The following is a 26,607-nucleotide window of genomic DNA, read 5'->3' as shown; positions in this document are numbered from 1 at the left end:
GGGAACTTCCTGGAAATAACCTTCCCTGAAATACATAGGTAATATCATATTTGATGCTGAAACACTGAATGTGCTCCCCCTAAGATGGGACAAGGCAAGGAGGACCAATCTCATCATTTCTATACAACATTTACTGCAGGTCCTAGCCAGGGCAAGTAGGTAATAAATAGGAAATTAGTGATATGCAGATTAAAAAACGAATAAGTAAAATATTTTTAGATTACATCATTATCCATGTATCTATCCATGTAGAAATCAATAACAACAAAAAGGGTTACTACAGTTCATAAGGTTGTTTAGCAAAGTCAATATACAAAAATCAATAGTTTTTCTCAATACTAGCAGTGAACAACTAGAGAGTGAAACTTAAAATATTTACAATAACACCAAAAATATGAAATACTTTAAGAATAACTTTAACAAAACATGCAAAAGCTGTTCACTATAAAACATTATTGAAAGGAAGACGGACATGCATTAGAAGACTCAATATTATTAAGAAATCAAAATGAGTGGAGTGCCTGGGTGGCTCAGTGGGTTAAGCCTCTGCCTTTGGCTCAGGTCATGATCCCAGTGTCCTGGGATCGAGCCCCATATTGGGCTCCCTGCTCGGTGGGAAGCCTGCTTCTCCCTCTCTCACTCTCCCTGCTTGTATTCCCTCTCTAGCTATGTCTCTCTCTGTCAAATAAATAAATAAAATCTTTAAAAAAAAAAAAAGAAATCAAAATGAGCAATCAATTCAAAGCAATCCCAACCCAAACCCCAGCAATAAGGTTTTAAAGACTTTTTTTTTTTAAGATTTATTTATTTGACAGAGAGAAATCACAAGTAGACAGAGAGGCAGCCAGAGAGAGAGAGAGAGGGAATCAGGCTCCCTGCTGAGCAGAGAGCCCGATGCAGGACTCGATCCCAGGACCCTGAGATCATGACCTGAGCCGAAGGCAGTGGCTTAATCCACTGAGCCACCCAGGCGCCCAGCAATAAGGTTTTGAAGCAACTGATAAGCTATTTCAATAATTTACATGGAATGGTAAGGGACTTACAATAGCCAGAATTATTATTTTTTGAAGATTTTATTTATTTATTTATTTATTTACTTACTTACTTACTTATTTGAGACTGAGAAAGTGAGGAGGGGAGCAGAGAGAGAGGAACAAGTAGATTCCATACACTGAGCAAAGAGCCCAGCATGGGTTTCCATCCCCTGACCCTGAGATCATGACCTGAGCCAAAATCAAGAGTCAGATGCTCAACTGACTGAGCCACCCAGGCCAAAATTAATTTGAAGGACCATGAAACCTGAATAATTTAAAACCCACTGGAGAGCTTCAGTTATCAACACTGAGTGGTACTGGCTGAAAGATAGAGATAACAGATCAATGGAACAGAAAAAAGTATCCAGAAATCGATCTTCATATATTGTCATATTTTTATGAGGATGCTCTAATGGGTTGAATAGTGTTCCCCCCCAAATCTAGATCCACTCAATACCTTAGAATGTAACCTTATTTGGAAATAAGATATTTGGAGAAGTAATTAGGCCATAGTGGATTACAGTGGACCCAAAATCCAATTCTTCTCTGATGAGGGAAATTTGGACACAAAGACACACGGGGAGAATGCCATGTGACTATGAAGGTAGGTGGAATGATGTAGCTATGAGCCAAGGAATGCCAAGGAATGCTGGGAGTTACCCGAAGCTGGGAAGAAGTAAGGAAGGATTCTTTCCTAGAGCCTTCAGAGAGAGCATGGCCTTGCCAGCACATTGATTTTGGACTTTCAGCCTTTGGAATCATGAGAGAATAATTTTCTGTTGTTTTTAGTCACCTGTTTAGTGGTAATTTATTATGGCAGCCCTAGCAAACTAATACAGGTGACAAACTTCTTCAAAATTAAAGCCTTCAAACAAATGATGCTGGAGATATTAGATATCCATGTAGAAAAGTATGACTTTCTTATTCTTTCCTCACACCATATAAAAATGAATTCAGAATGGATCAGAGACCTAACTGTTAGAGCTAAAATTATACAGCTTCTAAAGGAAAGGAGAAAATGTCTGTGACCTCAGATTTGAAAGATATCATAGGACACAATCTTAAAAAATATTTTTTAAGTTCAAGTATAATTATGATAAGAGAAAATAATAAATGAGACTCATTTGAAAAAAAGCTTTTGCTCTTTAAGACATCCCAGTAAGAGCATGAAAAGGCAAGCTATGAAGAAAGAAAATAGTTACAAGACAGATAAAATATCCAAAATATATAATGAGAACATAAGTAGCAACCTCTTTTACCTCAGCCATAGCAACTTCTTCCTAGGCACATCACCAAAGGCAAGGGGAGCAAGGGCAAAAATGAACTACTGTAACTTCATCAAGATCAAAAGTTTTTGCACAGCAAAGGAAACAGTCAACAAAACCAACAGACAGCTGACAGACTGGGATAAGATATTTGCAAATGACATAGCAGATAAAGGGTTAGTGTCCAAATCTATAAAGAATTCATCAAACTCAACACCCCAAAAATAAATAATCCAATCAAGAAATGGGCAGACAACATGAACAGACATTTCTGCAAGGAAGACATCCAAATGGCCAATAGACACATGAAAAAGTGCTCCACATCACTTGGCATCAGGGAAATACAAATCAAAACTTCAATGAGATACCACCTCACACCAGTCAGAATGGCTAAAATTAACCAGTCGGAAAAGAACAGATGTTGGCGCAGATGTGGAGACAGAGGAACACACCTACACTGTTGGTGGGAATGCAAGTTGGTACGGCCACTCTTGAAAACAGTATGGAGTTTCCTCAATAAGTTGAAAATAGAGCTACCCTACAACCCGGCAATTGCACTACTGGTTATTTACCCCAAAGATACAAATGGGGCATGTGCACCCCAATATTTATAGCAGAAACGTCCATAATAGCCAAACTTATAGAAAGAGCCTAGATGTCCATTGGCAGATGAACAGATAAAGAAGATGTGTTATATATATTCAATGGAATAGGATGCAGCCATCAAAAAATTGAAATCTTGCTGTTTGCAACAATGTGGTTGGGACTAGAAGGTGTTATGCTAAGCAAAATAAGTCAATCAGAGAAAGAAAATTATCATAGGATCTCACTGATATGCAGAATTTGAGAAACAAGGAAGAGGATCATAGGGGAAGAGAGGGAAAAATGAAACAAGACAAACCAGAGAGGGAGACAAACCGTAAGAGACCCTTAATCTCAGGAAAAAAACTGAGGGTTGCTGGGTGTTGGGGGAGATAGAGAGCTGGGTGATGGACACTGAGGAGGGTATGTGGTATACTGAATGCTGTGAATTGGGTAAGACTGATGAATCACAGACCTGTACACCCAAAACAAATAATACTTATATGTTAATATGTATATATAAAATGAATTTTTATAACTTAATATTAAAAAAACAAGTCAATTATCATATGGTTTCACTTATTTGTGGATCATAACAAATAGCATGGAGGACATGGGGAGTTAGAGAGGGAAGGGAGTTGGGGGAAATTGGAAGGGGAGGTGAACCATGAGAGACTATGGACTCTGAAAAACAATCTGAGGGGTTTGAAGGGGCAGGGGGTGGGTGGGAGGTTGGGGGAACCAGGTGGTGGGTATTATAGAGGGCACAGATTGCATGGAGCACTGAGTGTGGTGCAAAAATAATGAATACTGTTATGCTGAAAATAAATAAAAAATAAATTAATTAATTTTAAATAAACAAGTCAGTTTTTAAAGGGAAAATAATTGATCAGAGACTTTGTTAAAGTAGATACCAAAAAACAATGAAAAAGTGTCATACTTTATTACTTGTTAGCAAAATGCAAGTTAATACCACAATGAGATAATACTATGCATCCATGAGAATGACAAAAATTAAAAACTGACAATATGAAAGGTTGACAGGCATGTGGAGCAACTGGAACTCTAATGTGGTACTTACGGCAGTGCAAAAATGTTGAGTTATCTTGGAAAAGTAAGCTCTTTAAAAGACATAAATACATTTGACCATACAACCTAGCAGTTCCAAGAGAAATAAAACATATGCTCTCACAAAAAAAAAAAAAAAATTGGCAAGTGTCCTTTGCAACTTTATATATAATAGTCTCAAACTAGAAACTCACATTGATAAAGGTAAGAGGGTCAGAGATGCAGTGGGGAAACAGACCTCAGGCACAGCAACCCTCACATAAGAAGGAAAAATCACGGTGCAGAAATTCTCCCCACGGATTGAAAGGATGGAGTCCTGCCATGGGTATGCCTAGCCCTGGGTACCTGAATGGTGAGAATGGGCCCCCCTAACACGTGGCCTTGAAAATCAGCAGGCCTTAACTCTGGGAGAACCTGAGAGCTCTAAGAAACTGAGACTCCATTGTTAAAGGTCCAGCACACAATTTGAGACACTGCACAGCAGCAGGAGTTCGAAAAACACTGTATGCAAAGGTATATTGATTAGTTTTAGGTAATGTGCCAGAGGGTTAGGGATCTGTAGGAATTTTATCCAGGAACAAGGATGCTGGTCGGTGCCATTTTTCTTGCTGTCCTTCAGCCTAGCTGGCCGAATGCTTGCAGAAGCCAGTTCTGATGCTTTCTGTCTACCTTGTTAGCACTGTTTGCCCTGACCCAGCGTTCCCCAGACTGCCGCTACTACAGGCAATCCCTCCAAAGCGGCTCTCTCCCCACCACAACCAGCAGGCAGCTTTGGCTTGGATTGGAACCTCTCCAAAGTGGTTCCTACCCCAGTGGGGGTAAGCAGCCAGCCAACCAGCACATTGATACAACTACAGCCAGGCCTATTAGTCATCCATGCCAGAATGGGCCCTAACTCACAGTGCACCCACAGCAGCCAGTCTCAATAAGAAGGTACATGCAGCCCACAACAACAGCCTCCCTAGACCATGTGATTCCACTAACTGAGGCAGACTGTGCTGCTGGGCCCTACAGGACACCTTTTATATAAAGCCACTACTTTCAAGACCAGGAGACATGGATGACCTACCTAATAAACAAAAACAAACACAAAGGATAAGACAAAATGAGAACACAGACAAATATGTTCAAATTGAAGAATGAGACAAAATCTCAGGGAAAAAAAACTAAATGAAATGGAGATAAACAATCCACCTGATAAAGAGTTCAAAGTAATGGTCCTAAAGATGCTTACCAAACTCAGGAGAACAGATGAACACAAGGAGAATGTTAAAAAAAGAGATAGAAAGTATTTTAAAAATCAATCATAGCTGAGTAATACAATAACTTAAATGAAAAAGACACTAGGAGGAATCAACAGCAGAGGAGAGGATGCAGAAGAACAGATCAGCAATCTGGAAGACAGGGTGCTAGAATACCCTGAACAGCAATTATTTAAGAAAAAAAGAAATTTTATTTTTTATTTTTTTTAAGATTTTATTTATTTGACAGAGAGAGAGTGATCATAAGTAGGCAGAGAGGCAGGCAGAGAGAGAGGGAGAAGCAGGCTCCCTGCTGAGCAGAAAGCCTGATGCGGGGCTCCATCCCAGGACCCTGAGCTTAAGGCAGAGGCTTAACTCACTGAGCCACCCAGGTGCCCCAAGAAAAAAAGAATTTTTAAAAATGTGCATAGGTTGTGAGTCCTCTGGAACAAATCCAGTATACTAACATTTGCATTATTGGGGTCCTGGAAAGAGGAAAGAGAAAGTTTCAAAAAAAAAAAAAACTTATCTGAAGAAATAATAGCTAAAAACTTCCCTAACTCTTGGGAAGAAAAGAGACATACAGGTCCAGGAAGCCCCAAACAAGAGGAACCCAAGGAGGTCCACATCAAGACATTTAATAACTAAAATGCCAAAAATTAATAATAAAGAATCTAAATAATAGCAAAAAGAAAGCAAAATGTTTTATACAAGGGAAATCCCAAAAGGTTATCAGCTTGTTTTTCAGAAGAAACTGCAAGCCAGAAGTGAATGGAGTGATACATTCAAAATGCAGAAAAGAAAACCTACAATCAAGAATACTCTACCTGGCAAGATCATCATTTAAAACCGAAGGAGAGAGAGTTTTCCAGAGAAAAATTAAAAATGAAAAAAAGTTGATCAGCACCTAACCAGCCTTACAAGAAATGTTAAAAAGACTTAGTGGAAAAGGAAACACCATAAATAGGAGAAAATTATGAAGGGAAAAGTTTCATTGGTAAAAGCAAATATATAATAAAGGCATTAGATCAATTACTTATAAAGCCAGTATAAAAGTTAAAAGAACAGAAGTCGTTAAATCATCTATATTTTTAAAAATCAGTTAAGGAAACACAAAATTTTAAAAATGCAAAATAGAGTATTGTGTACATAAAACATATGGGGAAGAATTTTAAATTGTAGGGCTTTTAGAATGTGCTTAAAGATAAGCAACCATCAACTTAATATAGACGGCTATATATATCAAATATTACATGTAATTCTCATGTAGCCACAACAAAATCCTATCACAGATACACAAAACTAAAGAAAAAGGAATCCAAACATAACACTAAGGAAAGATATCAAACCACAAGAAAAGAGAACAAGCAAGGAACAGAGAAGAATTAGGAAACAATGGCCAAAATAACAAGAAGCACATACCAATCAATAATTACTTTAAATGTAAATGGACTAAATGCTCCAATCAAAAGATACAGGGTGACTAGATCGGTGGAAAAAAAAAAAATGTATATGCTGACTACAAGGGACTCCACTGTAGACCCAGACACACCAACTGAGCACTTTTTGCTTTCAGTCACAAAGTGGGAAAAAATATTCCATGCAAATGGAAGTGGGGGGGGGGGGGAAGCAGGGTAACAATGTTTCTATCAGACAAAATAGACTATTTTTTTTAAGTTATATTTATTTTAGAGACAGACTGAGCACACGCAAGCAAGGGATGGGGCAGAGACTAGGAGAGAATCCTTTAAGCAGACTCCCTGCTGAGCACAGAGCCCTACTCAGGAACCAGGTTATGACCTTGAGATCATAACCTGAGCTGAAATCAAGAGTTGGGGATGCTCAACCAACTGAGCCACCTAGTCTGGTGCCCCAGACAAAATAGTCAAAGACTTTGTTTTAAAGACTTAAAGACTTAAAAGTCTTTAAAACAAGAGACAAAGAAGGGCATTACATGATGATAAAGCAAACAATGCAACAAGAGGATAGAACAACTGTAAATCTCTCTACATCCAATATAGGAGGACCTGACCAATATTAAGAGACATAAAGGGAGAAACTGACAGTAATACAATAATAGAAGGGGACTTAACACCCCACTCATGTCAGTGAACAAATCACTCAGAAAACCAACAAGGAAATAGTGACTTTGAATGACAAGTGTGACCAAAGGGACTTAACAGCTACATTCAGAACATTTCATCCTCAAGCAGCAGAAAACACATTCTTCTCGAGTGTACACAGAACATTCTCCAGGATAAATTTTATGCTAGGCCACAAAAGAAACCTCAATAATCTTAGGGAGTTTGAAATCATATCACACATCTTTTCTTTTCAAAGAAAGGGGAAGCAGACTCCCCCCGAGCAGGGAGTCTGATGTGGGACTCGGTCCCAGGACCTTGAGATCATGACCTGAGCCAAAGGCGGACATCTAACCTCTGAGCCACCCAGATGTCCTTAAGTATCTTTTCTGACCATAATGGTGTGAAAGTAGAAATCAAGTACAAGGATAAAACCAGCAAAAACACCAACAAGTGGATGCTAAACAACAGGCTACTAATCAACCAGCAGGTCAATGAAGACATCAGAGAGGAAAGCAAAAGATACATGGAGACAAATGAGAATGGACACACAAGGGTCAAAATCTTTGGGGTGCAGCAAAAGCAGTACTAAGAGGAAAATTTAAGTGACACAGGTCTACCTCAATGAACAAGAAAAATATTAAATAAACAACCTAACCTTACTCCTACAGGAATTAGAAAAAGAACAAATAAAAGCCAAATTTAGTAGGAGGAGGAAATAATAAAGATTAGAACCAAAATAAATGAAATAGAGACTTAAAAAACAGAAAATAACTATGAAGCTGAGAGCTGGTTCTTTGAAAAGATAGGCAAAATAGATCTTTAGCTACACTCATCAAGAAAAAGGAGACAGGACTCAAATACATAAAATCAGAAAGAGAGACATTACAACAGACACCACAGAAATATAAAGGATTATAAGAGAAAATTACAAGAAATTATAAACCAACAAATTGGAAAGCCTGTAAGAAATGAACAAATCTGTAGAAATATATGACCTTCCAGACTGAATCAGAAAGAAATAAAAAATCTGAACAGACCAACCACTAGTAACACAATTGAATTCATAATCAAAGAACTCCCAAGAAAGAAAAGTGTACAACCAAATGGCTTCCCAGGTGAACTCTACCAAATATCTAGAGAAGAGTTAATATCCATTCTCCTTAAATTATAAATACACACAGATCAAAGGCATAGAGTAAAGAGTCAGAAATGAACCCCTGCTTATATGATCACTTAATCTATGAAAAAGGAGGCAAGACTATAAAATGGGGAAAACACAATCTCTTCAGTAAATGGCATGGAGAAATGGGGCAGCTACTTGGAAAAGAATGAAGCTGAACCACTTTATTAAACCACACAGGAAAATTAAATTGATATTAAATTAAATTAAGTTAAATTGATGTGTAGTTAAAGACCTAAAAGTGATAACTGAATCTATAAAAATTCTAAAAGAAAACATAGGCAATAGACTCTTAGACAATGGTTTTAACAATATTTTTATGGATCTGTCCCTTCAGACAAGGGAACCAAAGCAAAAACAAACAATTGGAACTAATCAAACTAAAAAGCTTTTGCACAGCAAAGGAAACCATCAAGAAAATGGAAAATCAACCTACATAGATCAGTAAAACAGACAGAAAGCCCAGAAATAAGCCCATGTGTATATGACCAAAAATCTATGACAAAGGAGCCAAAAAACGGCAATGGAAAAAGGACAGTGTTTTCAGTAAATGGTGTTGGGGAAATTGGACAGCCACACGCAGAAGAATGAAACTGAACCCCTACCTCACACCAGTCACAAAAATTAACTTGAAATGTATCAAAAACTTGAACATAAGGGCTGAAACCATAAGACTTCTAGAAGAAAACATAGGTGGTAAGCTTCTACACATCAGTCTTGACAATAATGCTTTGGATTTGACACCAAAACCTAAAGTAAATAAGTAGAACTATATCAAAACAAAACAAAAACACCTTGTATACAATAAGGAAATCATCAATAAAATGAAAAGGAAACATATGAAATAGGGAAAAAATTTGCATATCATGTATCTGGTAAGGGGTTAATATCTAAAATAGATGAAGAAGTCATACAAAAAACAAAACCCAAAACAAAACACACACAAAAAACAATCCAATTTAAAAACGGGCAGAGGAAATGAATAGACAGTTTTTCCAAAGAAGATATGAAAATAGCCAACTGGTACATAAAAAGATACTCAACATCATTCAACACCTGGGAAATGCAAATCAAAACCATGATGAGACATCCCCTCTTACCAGTTAGAATGGCTTTGATCAAAAAGACTAATTCTGCTGATCATTTCACAATATATACAAATATCAAATCATTATGCTATTCAACTGAATCTAATTTAATATTATATGCCAATTATACTTCAATTTTTTAAAGATTGTATTTATTTATTTGAGAGAGAGAGAGAGAGAGAGAGAGAGAAAGGAGGATAGAGAGGGAGAGGGAGAAGCAGGCTCCCTGCTGAGCAGAGAGCCCGATGTGGGGCTTGATCCCAAGACCGAGATCATGACCCAAGCCAAAGGCAGACGCTTAACCGACTAACCCGCCCAGGCATCCACATTTTAACTTTGTTTTTAAATATTTATCTATTTTAGAGAGAGAGAAAGAACATGTGCACATGAGTGGGAGGAGGGGCAGAGGGAGAGAATCTCAAACAGATTCCTCCATTGAGCTCCGAGCCCGTGTGGGGCTCAATCCCACAACACAACGAGATCATGACCTCAGCTAAAACCAAGAGTCAGACCCTTAGCCCACTGTGCCAGATTCCCCACATCCCAATTTTTAAAAAGATAGTTTTAAAATACTGCAAGAATCGTGCTGTACAGAACCTTGATTGGCCCATTTTCCTCATCCCCAGATGAGGATGACCAATTAGCTTTTGTCGACCACCTATTATGATAATTGCCAAATAACTGTTCCATGTACTATAGTATAGGAAAATGTTTCATGTAGTTGACCATAGGATGGAGAGTAGGAAGAAATTAGAAATGTAAGTCTAAATCCAAAACTAGTTATTTTACTAAACTTAGTAAGCACTCCTTAGGTTTAGCTAATAGCGCCCAAGGTAGAGTTGATATCCTTTATGTGAATACGTTTTTCTGAGAAAAGTACAGTCACGATGTTTTCAGAAACCACTGGTCAGATTCTACATTTTAGGCCAGAAGCTCCCCTAACCCTTCTAGGGCAATAATTTTTATGGCTTTCTTATGAGAAATGAGCAGTATGGGAAGACTGGTTACTGTCTGTGGTATATATATAAACCATACCATGGTGATATGTGCATCTTTCCCAGAAGTAAAAATTATAGAGATGATACAAATGGATCTATAATGGGGGTGCCTGGGTGGCTTAGTCAGTTAAGTGTCTGCCTTTGGCTCAGGTCATGATCCCAGGGTCCTGGGTTCGAGCCCTGCGTCGGGTTCTCTGCTTGGCAGGAAGTCTGTTTCTCCCTCTCCCTCTGCTGCTCCCCCTGCTTGTGATCGCTCTCTCTTTTTCAAATAAATAAATAAAAATCTTTTAAAAATGTACCTATTGTAATTAGGGATCGTGTAAAGATTCTTTACTATTTTATTGATATGGGAGACCAGAGAAAAATGTACTCAGACAAGGGAATATTGTTGGCTTTGACCATGACCCAGATACTGAAAGAGCCAGACCAATTCCTCTCTTCCAAGAAGTTGCGGGCACAGGCATCTGTGCCTCCCACTTAAAAGTGGGGAGGGGGGGTACAAATATGTACATGTGCTTATTGTAGAAATGCTCCAGATCTTCTGGGTCTTGTGGCAAAAAGAAAGAAAAAGAAAAGAAAAGAAAAAAAAGAGTTCACCAGCCGAGGACTAAAATTAGTGCAGTCATTTTGTGATGTTATTGTTTGTGGAGTAAAAAACAATGAGACGGTAGAAGATGCTTTCACTGGTCTCTGTCCCCTGGTTCCTTGCAACTGATGTCTAATTGCTGGATTTTAAAGACTGAGCCAGGCTAGGTTTGTACTAGGCTTTTTTGACACCAGCCCGGTGAAGATCCATAGTGATCAGTGCCTTCCAAATAGCCAACTCCCTTTTTGGTCTCCAGCTTTATGCCGCTGGTTCTAAGACAGCATCGGAGTCTTCTGTCAAACACGCAGCTACCTGGGTAGCTCAGTGGGTTAAAGCCTCTGCTTCGGCTCAGGTCATGATCCCAGGGTCCTGGCATTGAGACTCACATCAGGCTCTCTGCTCCACAAGGAGCCTGCTTCCATCTCTCTCTCTCTCTCTCTCTCTGCCTGCCTCTCTGCCTACTTGTGACCTCTGTCTGTCAAATAAATAAAATCTTAAAAAAACAAACACAGCATGGTACTAAGCAAGTTATCAAAACCAGAATATTTATTATGTTAAGGGTATTGTGAAAAGCCCGTGCTGAACGCGGTGTCTGTGATCTTCTTTCCAGACAGATGTTTTCCGTGATCTCGGCCGGGGAATTCTGGACAGCGCATGGCAAGGCTATAATACCACCCTCCTAGCCTATGGCCAAACTGGCTCTGGGAAAAGCTACTCCATGGTTGGGTTTGGTGCAAACAAAGGTATCATTCCAAAGGTGTGCGAGGAGCTCTTTCAAGCAATTGAGAAGAAGGAGGGAAATGAAGACTACCAGGTACACGTGATCCGAAAATCCCTTCTTTGAGGAATTTCATTTTTCATTTTGGAAATTTCTGACTCCAAACAATCAGCATCTCTATTTCAGGATAATGTTAATTTTCCATACCCAAGTCTTCCCAGGATTGCAAGATCAGGTTGCCGCTAACTAGAATGTTGACCTTTTCTGGTTCTATGGAGGCAAACCCAAGGCAGTAATTTTGAAAAGCACTTTGAGTATCCCAGCCGCAGACGTCTTAGAAGCTAATACTCACGAGGGATTCTTGCTGAGGCTGATCCAACAAGACCCTCACTGACTCGCCTGTGGTTTCCTTTGCTCCGCCTCTTCTACCAAGGCTGTGGGTGTGTGCTCATTTTCATTTCTTTCTTTTCTTTTCTTTTTTTTCTTTTTCTTTTTTTTTTTTTTAAGTAGGCTCCACGCCCATGGAGCCTGATGCCGGGGTCAAACCTGAGATCAAGACCTGACCTGAGACCAAGAGTCAGATACTTAACCAACTGAGCCACCCAGGCGCCCCTGTGGCATCCTGTTTTTTCACGGAGAGCATTCTTTCTCTCTCCGAAACTGAATTATAGGACTTTAAAGAACATGGTCTTCTTCTCCATGTATCACCTGCTTTCCTGCAGTTCCTTTTTTCTCCTGTTTGTTGGCTCTCTCATATTGGAGGCTTTCTTTGTCTGCTAACAGTGGTTTAAAGCATGTGACACCCACGCTCGTTGGAAGCTCTGGGGACATGAGAGGTGACGGAAGACCCGCCACCGGGAGACAAAAGACAAGACTGCCAGAAGGTGGTGGCAAATATCAGTATCTTAAGACCTTTTCTCTAGGCTGGGGCCATTCCAACTCCTCCAGCCTCCCACTTAAGGGGAGTTGGCTGGTCCAGAAATATTCCAGAAGCACAGTAGGGTAAAGACTGGTCTTTTTCTCTACAATGTTCAGATTGGGGGTGAGCAATAAAGAATGACATTTTTCTGTTGCCAATCGAGACCGAAACACACACACACACGCAGGGTCGTATATAGTTTTAACCTATATTAAGAACTTTTCCATAGCATCAAAGTTATGTGAGAATTGCTTATTGCATGTGAATCAGAACTTGCTATATTTGCAAATGATTTTATTTACTCGTCTGAGAGAGAGAGAGCACAAGCAAGAGGAATAGCAGACAGAGGGAGAAGCAGACCCCCCACTGAGCAGGGAGCCAGATGTGGGTCTTGTCAATCCCAAGACCCTGGGATCATGACCAGAGCCAAAGGCAGAGGCTTAACCCACTGAGCCACCCGGGGCCCCAAGCATTACTATATTCAATATTAGCTTCTTCCTTTGTTGGAAATTAATGTTGTTCCTATATGACTTTCTTCCCCAAAGATGAGGTTCCAGAGGAGATTAACTCTATGTTCTTTTCTATACAGGTTACGTTCAGTATGTTGGAAATTTACAACGAGCAGGTAACGGTGATTCTATTCTCTGGCACACACACCTGTGGGACTCTGCAGCATAACACCTATGGAGCCTCCCCTCCCCCACCCTAAGATAAAGTCACAACCCTGTAGCCTGGCATGGACTACAGCCCTCACTTCCCTCTCCCGCGCTACCTCTTGCCCCTTTCTCCACTCACTCTGTGCTTCCGCCACATAAATGTCTTCCTCTCCGGAACATGTCATTCTTTCCAACATCTACCCTTCTCTGACCCTAGAATTCTTCCCCTACCCCTACCAGTCGACCTCAGTCGGCATGGGGGGCAGAGGAGATGGCAAACTTTGTGTTCAAGGACCAGATGGTGTCTGCTGAAACTGTCCACCTCTGTTCCCTAAGCAAATGGAGTATGGCGGGGTCCCAGTGGGGGGCCGTTCTTGGACGCTGAAACTGGAATGACACGTAATTTTTGATGTGGAGCCGAGAGCCAATGGTCAAGAAAGAATTCTTGAGCTTCCTTTGGTGCAAAGAGGTGCTTTCGATAGAGCAGGGGACAGGACTCGAGGGGGGAAAGAGCTGCCCCAGGGCTATGAGGAGTGACCGATCATGGACTTCTCTCAGTGGGGGGTTAAGGAACTTGTGCGTGTTAGAAGCAAGGCTTCCAGGACCTTGGAGGGCTAGTTAGTGTTAAGATAAAGTTGCTTTTAGTCTTTAAAGAAACATCAACATGAAGGCGGCCAGTTGGCCAGTCGTGAGTTCCTTGGGGAATGCCTCACTCAGCAACTTGGGCTCCAGGTTTAAGAAAATTTAATTTCCACTGCATTTCTCCTGCCTTTGTTCGTCCCATCAATTTGCACATGTCACACAATATTTTTCTTGTGACTTTTTTCAGTCACTTAAAAATGTGGAAAATGTTCTTATGTCAAGGATCCGACAAAAACAGGTGGCCAGCTGAACGTAGTCCCCAGGCCATGTTTTGTTTGTCCCTGGGGTGGCTGGAAAGGGCATGACCTCAGACCCTACTTCTCTCATTGACTGGCCATTGACTTTGGAAAATCACTTTCTCTCAGTTGTCTCATTCATAGAGAATGTAAAATAAGACATTACACATCAAGGTGACCTGTTTTCAATTTCTAACACAGAGCTTAGAAAATGCCAGATATTCGCTGCCCTTACCCCTTGATCATATAATACTGTGAAATTTTATTTGCCTATTTGGGTCTCCGGAACAGATCGTGTCCTTGTGAAGACCTTTCTATAGGAAATGCCCTCTCAATACTCAATACGCTTGTAGGTTTAGAATGGGTGCTCCGAATATTTACTGAGTGGACGAATTGACAAAGGCATCTAAAACTGTAACTTTCTCATAGAAGACCGTAACCTAATTGTTTTTGTGTAACCCCAAGCACCATCCAAAGCCTTGCACTTCATCATTCTGAAGTAAATACTGTGAAAGGAATAGATCTGTCAGTGTTTTTCTCTTTATATTAAGGAAAGAAAGTACCCATTTTGTTTCTTACACTCTTTCATGAGTCAGTTATTACCACTGAAGTCTGATAGTAAATGCAAATGAGTTCTTTTAAAAAAAAAGTTTTAAAATTCCAATTAGTTAACATGCAGGGTCATATTAGTTTCGGGTGTACAATATAGCAATTCAGCACGTCCCTACATCACCCGGGGCTCATCACAACAGGTGCACTCCTCAGTCCCCCTCTCCTTGATTCACCCATCCCCTGCCCCCACCCACCTCCCCTCTGGTAACCAACAGTTTGTTCTCTAGAGTTAAGAGTCTGTTTCTTGGCTTCTCTCTCTTTGTTTTCCCTTTGCTCATCTGTTTTGTTTCTTAAATGCCACAAGAGTGAAATCATGTGATATTTGTCCTTCTCTGAAGGGCTATTTCACTTAGCATAATAGTCTCTACCTCCATCCATGTCATTGCAAATAGGGAGATTTCATTCTTTTTTATGGCTGAGTAATGTTCCTGTATGTGTGTGTGTGTGTCTGTACCCATTCATCAGTCAATGGACACTTGGGGTTTCCCTAATTTGGCTATTGTAGATAATGCTGCTATAAACCCTCATGTGCGTGTTTCCTTTTTATTAGTGTTTTTGTTTTCATTGGGTAAATCCCAGTAGTGCAATTGTTGGATCATAGGGTAGTTCTATTTTTAACTTTTGAGGAATCTCCATACAGCCTTCCACAGTGGCTTACCCAACAGGGTAAGAGGGTTCCCCTTCTCCACATCCTTGCCAATATCTGTTGTTTCTTATATTGTTGATTTTAGCCATTCTGACAGGTGTGTGGTGGTATCTCAATGTGGTTTTGGCATTTCCTTGATGATGAGTGATGTTGAGCATTTTTTCATGTGTCTGTTGCCATCTGAATATCTTCTTTGGAGAAATGGCTGTTCATGTCTTCTGAACTTTAAAAAATTGGATTATTCATTTTTGAGTGTTGAGTTTTATAAGTTCTTTATATACTTTGGATAATAACACTTTTAAATGTCTTCTCCCATTCACTAGGTTGCCTTTAAATTTTATTGTTTCCTTTGCTGTGCAGAACTTTTTATTCTGATGAAGTCCCAATAATCTCTTTTTGCTTTTGTTTCCTTTGCTACAGGTGACATATCTAGAGAGAAGTTGCTGTGGCCTAGGTCAAAGAGGTTACTGTCTGTATTTTTCTCTAAGATTCTTACAGTTTCCTGTCTCACATTTATGTCTTTAATCCATTTTGAATTTATTTTTGTGTATCATGTAAGAAAGTGGTCCAGTTTCATTCTTCTGCGTATTTTTGTTCAATTTTCCCAAAATTATTTGTTGAAGAAACTTTTTCCCACTGGATATTCTTTCCTGCTTTGTTGAAGATAAATTAACCATATAGTCTCTGGTTCCCAAAGGGTTTTTCTGTTAAGGTCACCAATTAAGTTTCTATTTCTTTCAAGTTGCTAAGGCTTGGAAGACAGTGTGGCTCCTTTATCTCATACCAATAACTTTGGGAAGACAATTTCCTTTGTTACTCAGTTCTGGTAGTCATCTTACTGTGGTCTCCGTACTGATATCTGTTTATGATGATAATCTGTCTGGAATTCTGTTTCCTCATCTTTAAAATAAGAACACTGGACATCCTAAGAATCTTTCCTTTCCTCATATTCCTTGACTCTCTGGTATATTCCCATTAGGTACTTCAACAGTCAATTAAAATGAAGTTTATTATGTACTTCTAATGTTTCGGACATCATCCTAGACTCTGAGGATGAGTTCATCCTTGGACTTAATTCCCACCATAGAGGAGTCTGGCGGGAGCTATAACACTTTACAGACAGTGATGCATTACATGTGCTCCGTGAATGGCGAGGAGCAAGGGGCAGAGAGGAGGGAGTGCATGACTACGTGGGATGTTTAACAGCAATGGTCAATGGTCAATGCTGGGCTTGGACTGGACTTTGAGAAATGTGTAGGGAGGTTGAAGGCACAGACAGGGGCATTTTAGGCAGGATTAGTTGTAACTAGTCAAAAAATACATCAAAGTTCATGGTGGTTAAAGGAAGAGTCAGTACCCTGTTTGCCAGATTTGGATATATGGTGCGGTCATCAGGAGATGAAGCTGAAGATAGGCTCTGCCAAAAGTAAAGGGCCTTTGTCCTGGCAATAGTGGAGAATCTTTGGAGGATTTTAGAGGGAAATCAGATAATCAGATTGGGCTCTGGAAGAGTTCTCTAGAAGCAGATTGGAGTTGGATTTGAAGGTGTACCAAATAGAGTCAGAGTTCAAGAATTCCCAGGAAAGCCCAGGTGAGTAAGGAAGGTCTTGTGATAATCACCAATTTTGATCTCCAGACATACATGAAAGGTCCCGGCACCAGGATCCACCCCCATCTCTGGGTGCTCATACTTCCACTCCATCCAGACAAATCTACTTGTTTTTTTTTTCTAATAAGACTTACTCAGTCCTATCTTAGATGTTCCTTCCAACAAGTTGTATGTTAGAGGAAAATTTTCCTAGCTACACCAGAAATGATCTCCATTTGGATGTCTCCTTATCCCTGGCACCTTATGTCCACTGTCTTAGTTTGGCTTGTCCGAACTTCAATCTGTGATCTTTCCCTGGCTCTAGGATGAAAAGCCATAGAATATCGGAGTTGGGGAAGATCTCAGAGATAACTTAATTCACCCCTTCCTATTATGAACACTCGGAAAGTAAGAGATTTTTCCAAAGTTTTATCAGGTTAGAGGCAGAGCCAGGACTGAGAACTGGGGTCTTAGACATCTCTGTACCATGTAATACCACCCTTCTGGGGCCTTTGGCTCCACCACAATCCCACAGTAGAACCTACTTAGCCTTGTTAGAAGTGGCTTTTCTTGGGTGAGAGACAACATGGGCTTTCACCCAAAGCCATGGTCTCTGTGTGACATCTCACCAGTCTCCAATAATAAGATCTGAAGAATCACCCATATTCTCCTAACATTATTTGTTAGCCTAGCTCTGGCTACACTGTTCTGTCAAAATTCATTCACTGAGTGACTCTTCTACATTGGGAACCAGGTCAAGATCTACAAGTAAAAGGCCCTGGTCCCACCCAAAGGGAGTTCACAGGCTTGTTGAAGTGCTTTAGGTACAAGAAAATACTAGAACTGAGTTTTTTTTTAAAAAATTCTGCTTATTACAACAGGTTTCCCTCCTGTTGGCCATTCCCCTATCTCTGACTTACCTAAATTATGAACTTGTGTAGTGCCTACAGAAATTTAACATTTTTTCATTCATGTAGTAAGTTTTTATTGAGCACTAAATATATTCTAGGCAGAGGTGTAACCATGAAGTAAATAGAAATCCCTGTCTTCCTGAAGTTTACTTTATTTATTCTCTTTTTCCACAGATAAGAGACTTGCTGTCTAGAACCAAGAAACCTGGAGGACTAAAAGTGAGGGAAGACCAACAGCTGGGCTTTTATGTGGATGGCCTGAAGTCAGTGCCCTGTGAGAACTATGCACAGATTGAAAGACTGATGGAACAAGGGACAAAAGTAAGGACCACAGCATCGACCAACATGAATGCCAGCAGCAGCCGGTCTCACATGGTTGTCACCATTCAGTTCAAGCAGGTGAGACTCACGGGAAGGCTGCTGTCCCAGGTTCCCACCAAGCGTGGTCCATGGGAAGGGTTCCCAGTGGCATGAAGAGTTGGTGAGTATTATGGAATCCTTTCAGATTTGGCCTATGGATTAAGGTGGCTACGGCCAACCATGGGCTTTAGGGTCAGAAAGAGAAGTGAGGGACTTTCTATTTTCCTACCTGCCCATATCCCCATTCCACACAGGTTCCCCAGGATGATGAAAACCAGCTTCCAGATCCATGAGCCTAGAGAACCACCAGATGCTGACCAACCCTTCTGATACTTGGAAGTAGCAAAATAAGGTCTTTGAAACTAGCTAATCCATGTAACTCTCCACTAAGTAGAATTTTTTACAAACCTGAGCATATGTTTTTTCCTCCTTACTTCTTGTTAGATATCAGAGAGTAAACTCTACATCATCAGCAGTTTGATTCAGAAATGCTTATTTTCAAAACCTGGGTAAACATTACAGTTAGCTATGATTTCACCACCTCTGTTTCCTAAGCCACAGTCCTAATACATAGGTAGAATGGTGATAAATGAAGATTACCCTGTTCTAACCAGGAATAGTGGGAAAATACTGGACTGTATCTCTTTGTTCACCGGCTTTGAAACTTCAGGAAATCACTTACTCATTTTTAGTCTCAGTTTACTATTCTGTAAAATGAGACGAATAGCTATCCTACGGGAGTGCTGGGAAGCCTAGAGAAGTACCTGCATTTTAAAGAACTTTGAAGAATAACTGGGAAGATGGTAGAGAGGACTCTGAGCTCACCTCCGCCCACTGACACACAGAGACAACCACTCTGCATAATCCAGCTAACTCTGGAAACGACCTGAAGACCAGCAGAACAGCTCTTTCACAGCTAAAGACATAATGAGAAGCCCACATTGAGAAGGGTAGGAGGGGCAGAGATCTAGTTGGAAACTAATCCCCAGGCACAGCGACCCTCAAAGAAGAAGGATATCTTAGGCACTAGGTATTTCTTGAGGAGCCAGGGTATCAAGCTTTAATGAGGCACCCCCTGCTCTGGAGATCGGCACCAGAAAGACAAGCCTGATAATATCAGTCTTTGAAAAGTAGTGGACTCAACTCTAGGAGAGGTGGAGGAGGGCTATAAGAAACTGAGAGTCCATTCCCAAAGGGCTCTATCATGCACTGTGAGACCCAGCACAGAAGCAGTAGTCTAGGAAGTGCCTGAGTTATACATGAAGAAGATTTAGTGACTATTTTGGGGGGCATGTGCCAGAAGATCAAGGATGGTAGGAGCTTTCTCAAGGAACAAGAGTACTGGAAGGTACAGTTTTTCTTGAGCTCCTTCTGCCTAGCTGGTCCATCCTTGAGGGAGCCAAAATCAAGAGTCAGACACTGAACTGACTGAGCCACCCTGGTGTCCCTCTACCAAACATTTAAAGAAGTGTTTAAAATATCCTTTTCAAACTATCCCCAAAAATAGAAGAGGAAAGAAAGCTTCCAAACTCACACTATGAGGTCAGCATTATCCTGATGCAAAACAAAACAAACAAAACAAATTACAGATCAATATTCCTGATGAACACAGATGCAAAAATCTTCAACAAACAAATTCAATCATACATTAAAAAGTATCATTCCCCCACAAATCCAGTGGGATTTATTGCAGGGATGCAAGGATAATTAACCAATTAATTAAATAACCAATCAATGAGAAGCACCACATTAACAAAATGAAGGATAAAAATTATATGATTATCTTAATAGACACAGAAAAAAAGCCTTTGACAAAACATGTATTCATGATGAAAAAACTCTCAATAAAGTGGGTTGAAAGGGAACATTTCAATGTACATAATAAAGTCCATATATACCAAACCCAAAACCAGCATCATACTCAATGGTGAAAAACTAAAGGCTTTTCCTCTAAGATCAGGAACAAGGCAAGGATATCCATTCTTGTCACTTTTATTCAACAAGTACTGGAAGTCCTAGTCAAAGCAATCAGATGATCAGACATGAAAAGGAATAAAAGGCATCTAATTAAGGAAGAAATAAAATTTCCATTATTTGCAGGTAAAGTGATATTACACATAGAATACTCTAAAGATTACCAAAACACTATTAGAATAAATGAAATCAATAAAGCCTCAGGATACAAAATTAATACACAAAAATCTATAGATTCTTTTTTTCTATACATTAATAATTAACTAGCAGAAGGAAAAATTAAGAGAACAATTCCACTTACAATTCTATCAGAAAGAATAAAATACCCAGGAGTAAATTAAACTCCTCTGGGGGCGCCTGGGTGGCTCAGTGGGTTAAGCCTCTGCCTTCGGCTCAGGTCATGATCTCAGAGTCCTGGGATCGAGCTTCGCATCGGGCTCTCTGCTCAGCAGGGAGCCTGCTTCCCCCTCTTTCTCTGCCTGCCTCTCTGCCTACTTGTGATCTTTCTCTCTGTCAAATAAATAAATAAAATCTTAAAAAAAAAAAGAAAGAAATGTCCTCTGAAAACTCTAAGACATTGATAAAAGAAATTGAAGATGCAAATAAATGGAAAGACATTCCATGCCCCTGGGTTGGAAGAACAAATATTGTTAAATCATCTATACTAAAATCCAAAGTGAGCTACAGATTCAACACAATCCCCATCAAAATACCAATACTATTTTTTTATAGAGCAAATAATCCTAAAATTTGTATGGAACCACAAAAGACTCCAAATAGCCAAAGCAATCTTAAAAGGAATAGAGCTGGAGTAATTGCAATCCTACATTCTAACCTACACTACAAAGCTATAGTAATCAGGACAGTATGGTACTGGCACAAAAACAGACACATAGATCAATGGAACAGAATAGAGAGCCCAGAAATAAACCCACACATTTATGGTCAATTAATCTATAACAAAGGAGGCAAGAATATATGATGGGAGAAACAACAATCTCTTCAATAAATAGTAGTGGGAAAACTAGCCAGCTACGTGCAAAATAACGAAACTGGACCACTTTCTAACACTGTACATGATAATAAATTCAAAATGGATTAAAGACCTAAAAGTGATTACTGAATCTACATAAAGAAAAAATAAAACATAGGGAGTCAATGTTCAGACGACAGTCTTACTGATATTTTTCTGGATATATCTCCTCAGACAAGGGAAACAAAAGCAAAAATAAACAGTTGGGACTACATCGAAATAAAAAAGCTTTTGCACAGCAAAGGATCCCATCAACAAAATGGAAAGCAACATTCAGAATGGGAGAAGATATTTGTGAACGGCGTAACCGACAAGGGGTTAGTATCCAAAAATACAAAAAGAATTTATACAAATCAACATCAAAGTAAAAACAAAAAACAGTCTGGCTTGAAAACTGTTCAGAGGATCCGAATAGACATTGTTCCAAAGAAGACTGATACAGATACAGGAAAAGAGGCTCCACATCAGTCATCACCAGGGAAATGCAAATCAAAATCACAATATGAAATATCAACTCCCGCCGGTCAGAACGGCTAAAATCAAGAAACCACAAGTGTTGGCGAGGATGTGGAGAAAGGGAAATGTCTGTGCCCTGCTGGTGGGAATGCCGACTAGAGTAGCCATTGTGGAAAACGGTGTGGAGGTCCTCCAAAAAATTAAAAATAGAAAGACCATGTCCATCCAGTAATTCCACTGTTGAATACTTGCCCAAAGAAAATGACAAAACTATTTGAAAAAGATACATGTATCTCTGTATTTACTGCAGCACCACTTAACCAGAACCAAGACACAGAAACAACCTGAGTGTTCATTGATACCATATGGTATATATACTCAATAGAATATTACCTCCCTTTAATAAAAGAATGAAATCATGCCTTTCAGGACAACATGCATGGACCTAGAGGGTGTTAGGCTACGGGAAATAAGTCAGACACAGAAAAAAAATACCATGTGACTTCACTTGTATATGGAGTCTTAAAACACAAGACAAATGAGCAAAGAGACACAGATAGAAACAGTCTCATAAATACAGAGAGCAGGTGGTTGCCAGTGGGGAGGCTTTGGAGGGATAGGTGAAGAGGTGAAGGGGATTAAGAGGTACAAACTTCCAGGTATAGAAGAAGTAAGTCACAAGGATGAAAAGTGCAGCATAGAGAATGCAGTCAGTAATATTGTAATGACATTGTATAGAGACAGACGATAACTCCACTCATCACGGTGAGCATTTTGTAACATATATAATTGTCAAATCACTATGTTGTATACTGGAAACTAATGGCATGTCCCATGTCACCTGTGCTTTGATTAAAAGTAAAAAAAAAAAAAAAAAAAATGGGAGCCCCCAGGTGGCTCAGCTGGTGAAACACCTGACTCCTGGTTTCAGCTCAGGTCGTGATCTCAAGGTTGTGAGATCCAGCCCCGTGTGGGGCACCACACTCAGCAGGGAGTCTGCTTAAGATTCTCCCTCTCTCTCTCTCTGCCCCTCCCACCTCTCTCATGAGTGCACACTTTCTCAGATAAATACATCCTTTTTTTTTTTTTAAGATTTTATTTATTTATTTGACAGACGGAGATCACAAGTAGGCAGAGAAGCAGGCAGAGAGAGAGGAGGAAGCAGGTTCCCTGCTGAGCAGAGAGCCCGATGCCGGGCTCGATCCCAGGACTCTGGGATCATGACCTGAGCCAAAAGCAGAGGCTTTAACCCCCTGAGCCACCCAGGTGCCCCATCCTTTTTTTTTTTTAAGTAAAAAAAAAAAATAATAAAGATTGTCATAAACTTTAAGTACTATTCAGATGATTTTATGTTAGTAACATTCATAGACTTTACATATGGTTTGCCCTTTTTTAACTTGATGTTTTAGAGACAAAGGAAGAAATCCACTGAAAAACATGTATGTAGCGATCTAGCATTACACTCGCTCACTATTGGTGTAATGATATTAACATCTGTTACTGTATGCAGGGCATGACATGGCTAGAACCATTACTTCTCTTATCTGTTACCCTCCTAACACCCAAATAATATGCCATGATCCCTGTTTTCCGATTAAGACAGTTGCAATTCTGAAAAGCTAGTTCTCACAGTCATGTAACCAACAAGGGATCTGTCACATTCTAAAATCCACGTGCTTCTTCCCTCCCTGCATGACCACACTGTCCCGAACAGTTCCTTCTTTTGCAGATTTCCCAGTATTCAAATGTTTGATCACAGAAATACTAGAGCAGTAATTGGGATCTAATATACCACTGGAAATAGCTTTGCAAAATTGAGAAGGAGAAACTGAGACAGATATTTGAGCCTGATGATTTATTAATGTGAAATGTCAAAGAAGACAGCCCTTTTTTTGAGAGAGAGAGAGAGAGAGAGAAGGGTGAGCAGGAGGTGGAGGGGCGGAGGTAGAGAGAGGGAATCTTAAGCAGACTCCTTCACCAGCAGGTAGTCTGACATGGGGCTTAGCTCCCACAACCTTGAGATCATGACCTGAGCTGAAACCAAGAGTCGGTGCTTAACTGGCAGAGCCACCCAGGTACCCAAAGTAGTTTTTTAATTTGTAAATTTTATTATATATTTTTGAGTGTGAAGTACAATTAGGGAAAAAATTTTAATTCCAAGAATTTTTTTATTATGTTATGTTAGTCGCCATACAGGACACCATTAGTTTTTGATGTCATGTTCCATGATTCATTGTTTGGTATAACACCCAGTGCTCCATGCAATCCGTGCCCCCCCCTTAATACCCATCACCGGCCTCACCAGTCCCCCCACCCCCTCTTCTAAAACCCTCAGTTTGTTTTAAAGTGTGAACGAGATGGACTTCATACGTAGCCTGCTACCACTCTAATAGCACGACTTGTGGTGCTTTCCTACAGGTTTTCCTAGACAGACACCTCACCAAGCAGTCCAGTATTAATTTGGTGGATTTAGCAGGAAGTGAAAGGCAGAAATCTTCAGGATCTGAAGGAGACAGACTGAGGGAAGGATCACGAGTTAACTTAAGCTTAACCAATTTAGGAAATGTTATCAGGTAAGTAATTGATGCATGGGTATTTATTTTTGCCGTAAAAATGTCCTCAGAAATTTTTAAAAATCATATTAATCATAGACCTCGGTTCATGACCCACTGTCATCATTGGTTCATACCTGGTCCTCCTATATATTTTATTTTAAACATATTGTTCTTATTGTTGATGTTGTTGTTGTTGTTTAAGATTTTATTTATTTGACAGAGAGAAACACAGTGAGAGACTGAACACAAGCAGGGGGAGCAGGAGAGGGAGAAGCAGGCTTCCTTCCCAGCAGGGAACCTGATGTGCGACTTGATCCCAGGACCCTGGGATCATGACCTGAGCTTAAAGCAGACGCTTAACAACTGAGCCACCCCAGTGCCCCAACGTATTGCCCCAGTGCCCCAACATATTGCTTTTTAATAAAACGAAGAACACCAGTAAGGTCACCACCCAACCCAAGAAAGAGTTGTTATTTCTCTGCTACGCTCTCCTTAGAGGTAGCCACCATCTTGGATTTTGTTTATCCTCTCTCTGTGCCTCACTCCCTTTCTTGTTTTATCACTTCTGACTATTAAGTTTGTGACACTCATTTCAGAAATGTACAAAAAAGGTAAAATATTATAGGTTTTTAGATCTTGTTCTTTTTTAAGTGATCAAAGTATAAATTATGTGAAGTACACCAATCTTAAATGTTCAGTTTGGTGAATTTTTATATGTATATATCTACATGATTACTACCAAGCTCAAGATATAGGACATGCCCAAAGCCCAGAAAGTTCCCTCTTATCCTCCCCCTAGCTTTTACTCCCACCAAAAGAAACTGACCTTTGCTACTAAAAATTGGTTTTGCCTAAAACTATCTTGATTTTCATCTAAATGTGACCATTTATAAGAGGTCACCCACTTTTGCATCTGGCTTATTTCACTAAGGACTGCATCTGTGAGACTAAGCCATGTTTCTCATGTAATGTATTCACTCTTTTTCATTGCTATGTAGGATTCCATAGCAGAAAATATACCACAATTCATTTTATCCCTTCTTCCACTGATGGACATTTCGTTTGTATCCAGGTTTTGACTATTATGAATAATGTTGCTGTGAACATTCTTGTACATACGCTTTGGGGAAAATAATTTCTTATTCTCCTCAAGGATACATCGGGAGTAGAATTGCTGGGATTGGCTTTTGCATCCAACATTATTAACAATAAGTGTCCATGTTATGTGTGGCTTTTGTTAATTTGCCTTCTATTCTGTCACTAAACATTGTGTCTATGAGACTCCCTATGGTAGTAGAAGTTGTTACTTCTTTTTCTTATGATATAGTATTTCATTATGGGTATACGCCATGATTTATTCATTTGTTCTCCTTTTGGTTTGGCATTTCAGTTGTTTCCAGGTTTTGGTTATTTGCTATTATAAACAGTGCTATTATGAACATTCTTGTACAAGTCACTGGGTAACAATATATTAAAGTTTCTCTTGAGTTACAGACAAAGGACTGAAATTGTTGCATTATTTGTAAGGTTGTGTGCAATAGCTGCCTTTTTTTTCCCCAGTACCTAACTTTTGACAGTGGGGACAGATTATTTTCCAAGAGTCTGGGGCAATTTATACTCCCAGCAGCAATGTATAAAATACCCCACTGAGCCACATCTTTTCTAAGACTTAATATTGTCATATTTCTTGATATTTTCTGATTAAATGGTCTACCCATGGTCTGGATATTCCTGGTTATTAGCAAGTTTGAACAGCATTTGGTATGTTTACTGGCAATATGTCTTCTCTCAAATACCTTGCCAGTTACTGTCTTTTTATTGATTTTTAGGCATTTTTTACGTATTTCATATTACTCTTTCCTCAGGTATATAATAAATCTTTTTCCAGCAGGTAGCTTGTCTTTTCACTTTTAGGTATCTGTTGATGAGCAGAAATCATGGTAATGGTTTTTGTTTTGCATTTCTTGTGCCTTGTTAAAGAAGAGTCCAAAAGGTATCTCCCTACGTTTTGCTTAATTTCCTATCCATCTGGAGTTGACGTCTGTGCATAGTTTAAGATAGGCATCCTTTTTGTTATTTTTTCCTCACAGATTACCAATTTTTCCAGTTACATTTGTTGAACAGTTCCTCCTTTCCTTGGTGGATTTCCTGTGCTACCTCTGTCACAGACCAAAA

At 39.7% G+C, this 26,607-nt stretch overlaps 1 protein-coding gene across 1 annotated transcript in view; it reads left to right on the top strand.

The window, feature by feature from the left end:
* LOC309849612 (kinesin-like protein KIF28P) overlaps positions 1 to 26,607 on the top strand; it is a gene marked incomplete at its 5' end in the record, with an annotated part of 60,507 nt that overhangs the window by 8,034 nt on the left and 25,866 nt on the right. Inside the window, 4 exons of the mRNA XM_082702354.1 lie at positions 11,737 to 11,940; positions 13,353 to 13,388; positions 18,229 to 18,453; positions 24,296 to 24,450. Coding sequence (XP_082558480.1) covers positions 11,737 to 11,940; positions 13,353 to 13,388; positions 18,229 to 18,453; positions 24,296 to 24,450 — 620 coding nt within the window. The remainder of the gene's footprint in view (positions 1 to 11,736; positions 11,941 to 13,352; positions 13,389 to 18,228; positions 18,454 to 24,295; positions 24,451 to 26,607) is intronic.

The sequence above is a fragment of the Mustela nivalis genome (assembly GCF_964662115.1).
Source record: "Mustela nivalis genome assembly, chromosome: 16".
Taxonomy (NCBI): Eukaryota; Metazoa; Chordata; class Mammalia; order Carnivora; family Mustelidae; genus Mustela; species Mustela nivalis.
This window is presented reverse-complemented; position numbering and strand designations above follow the sequence as displayed.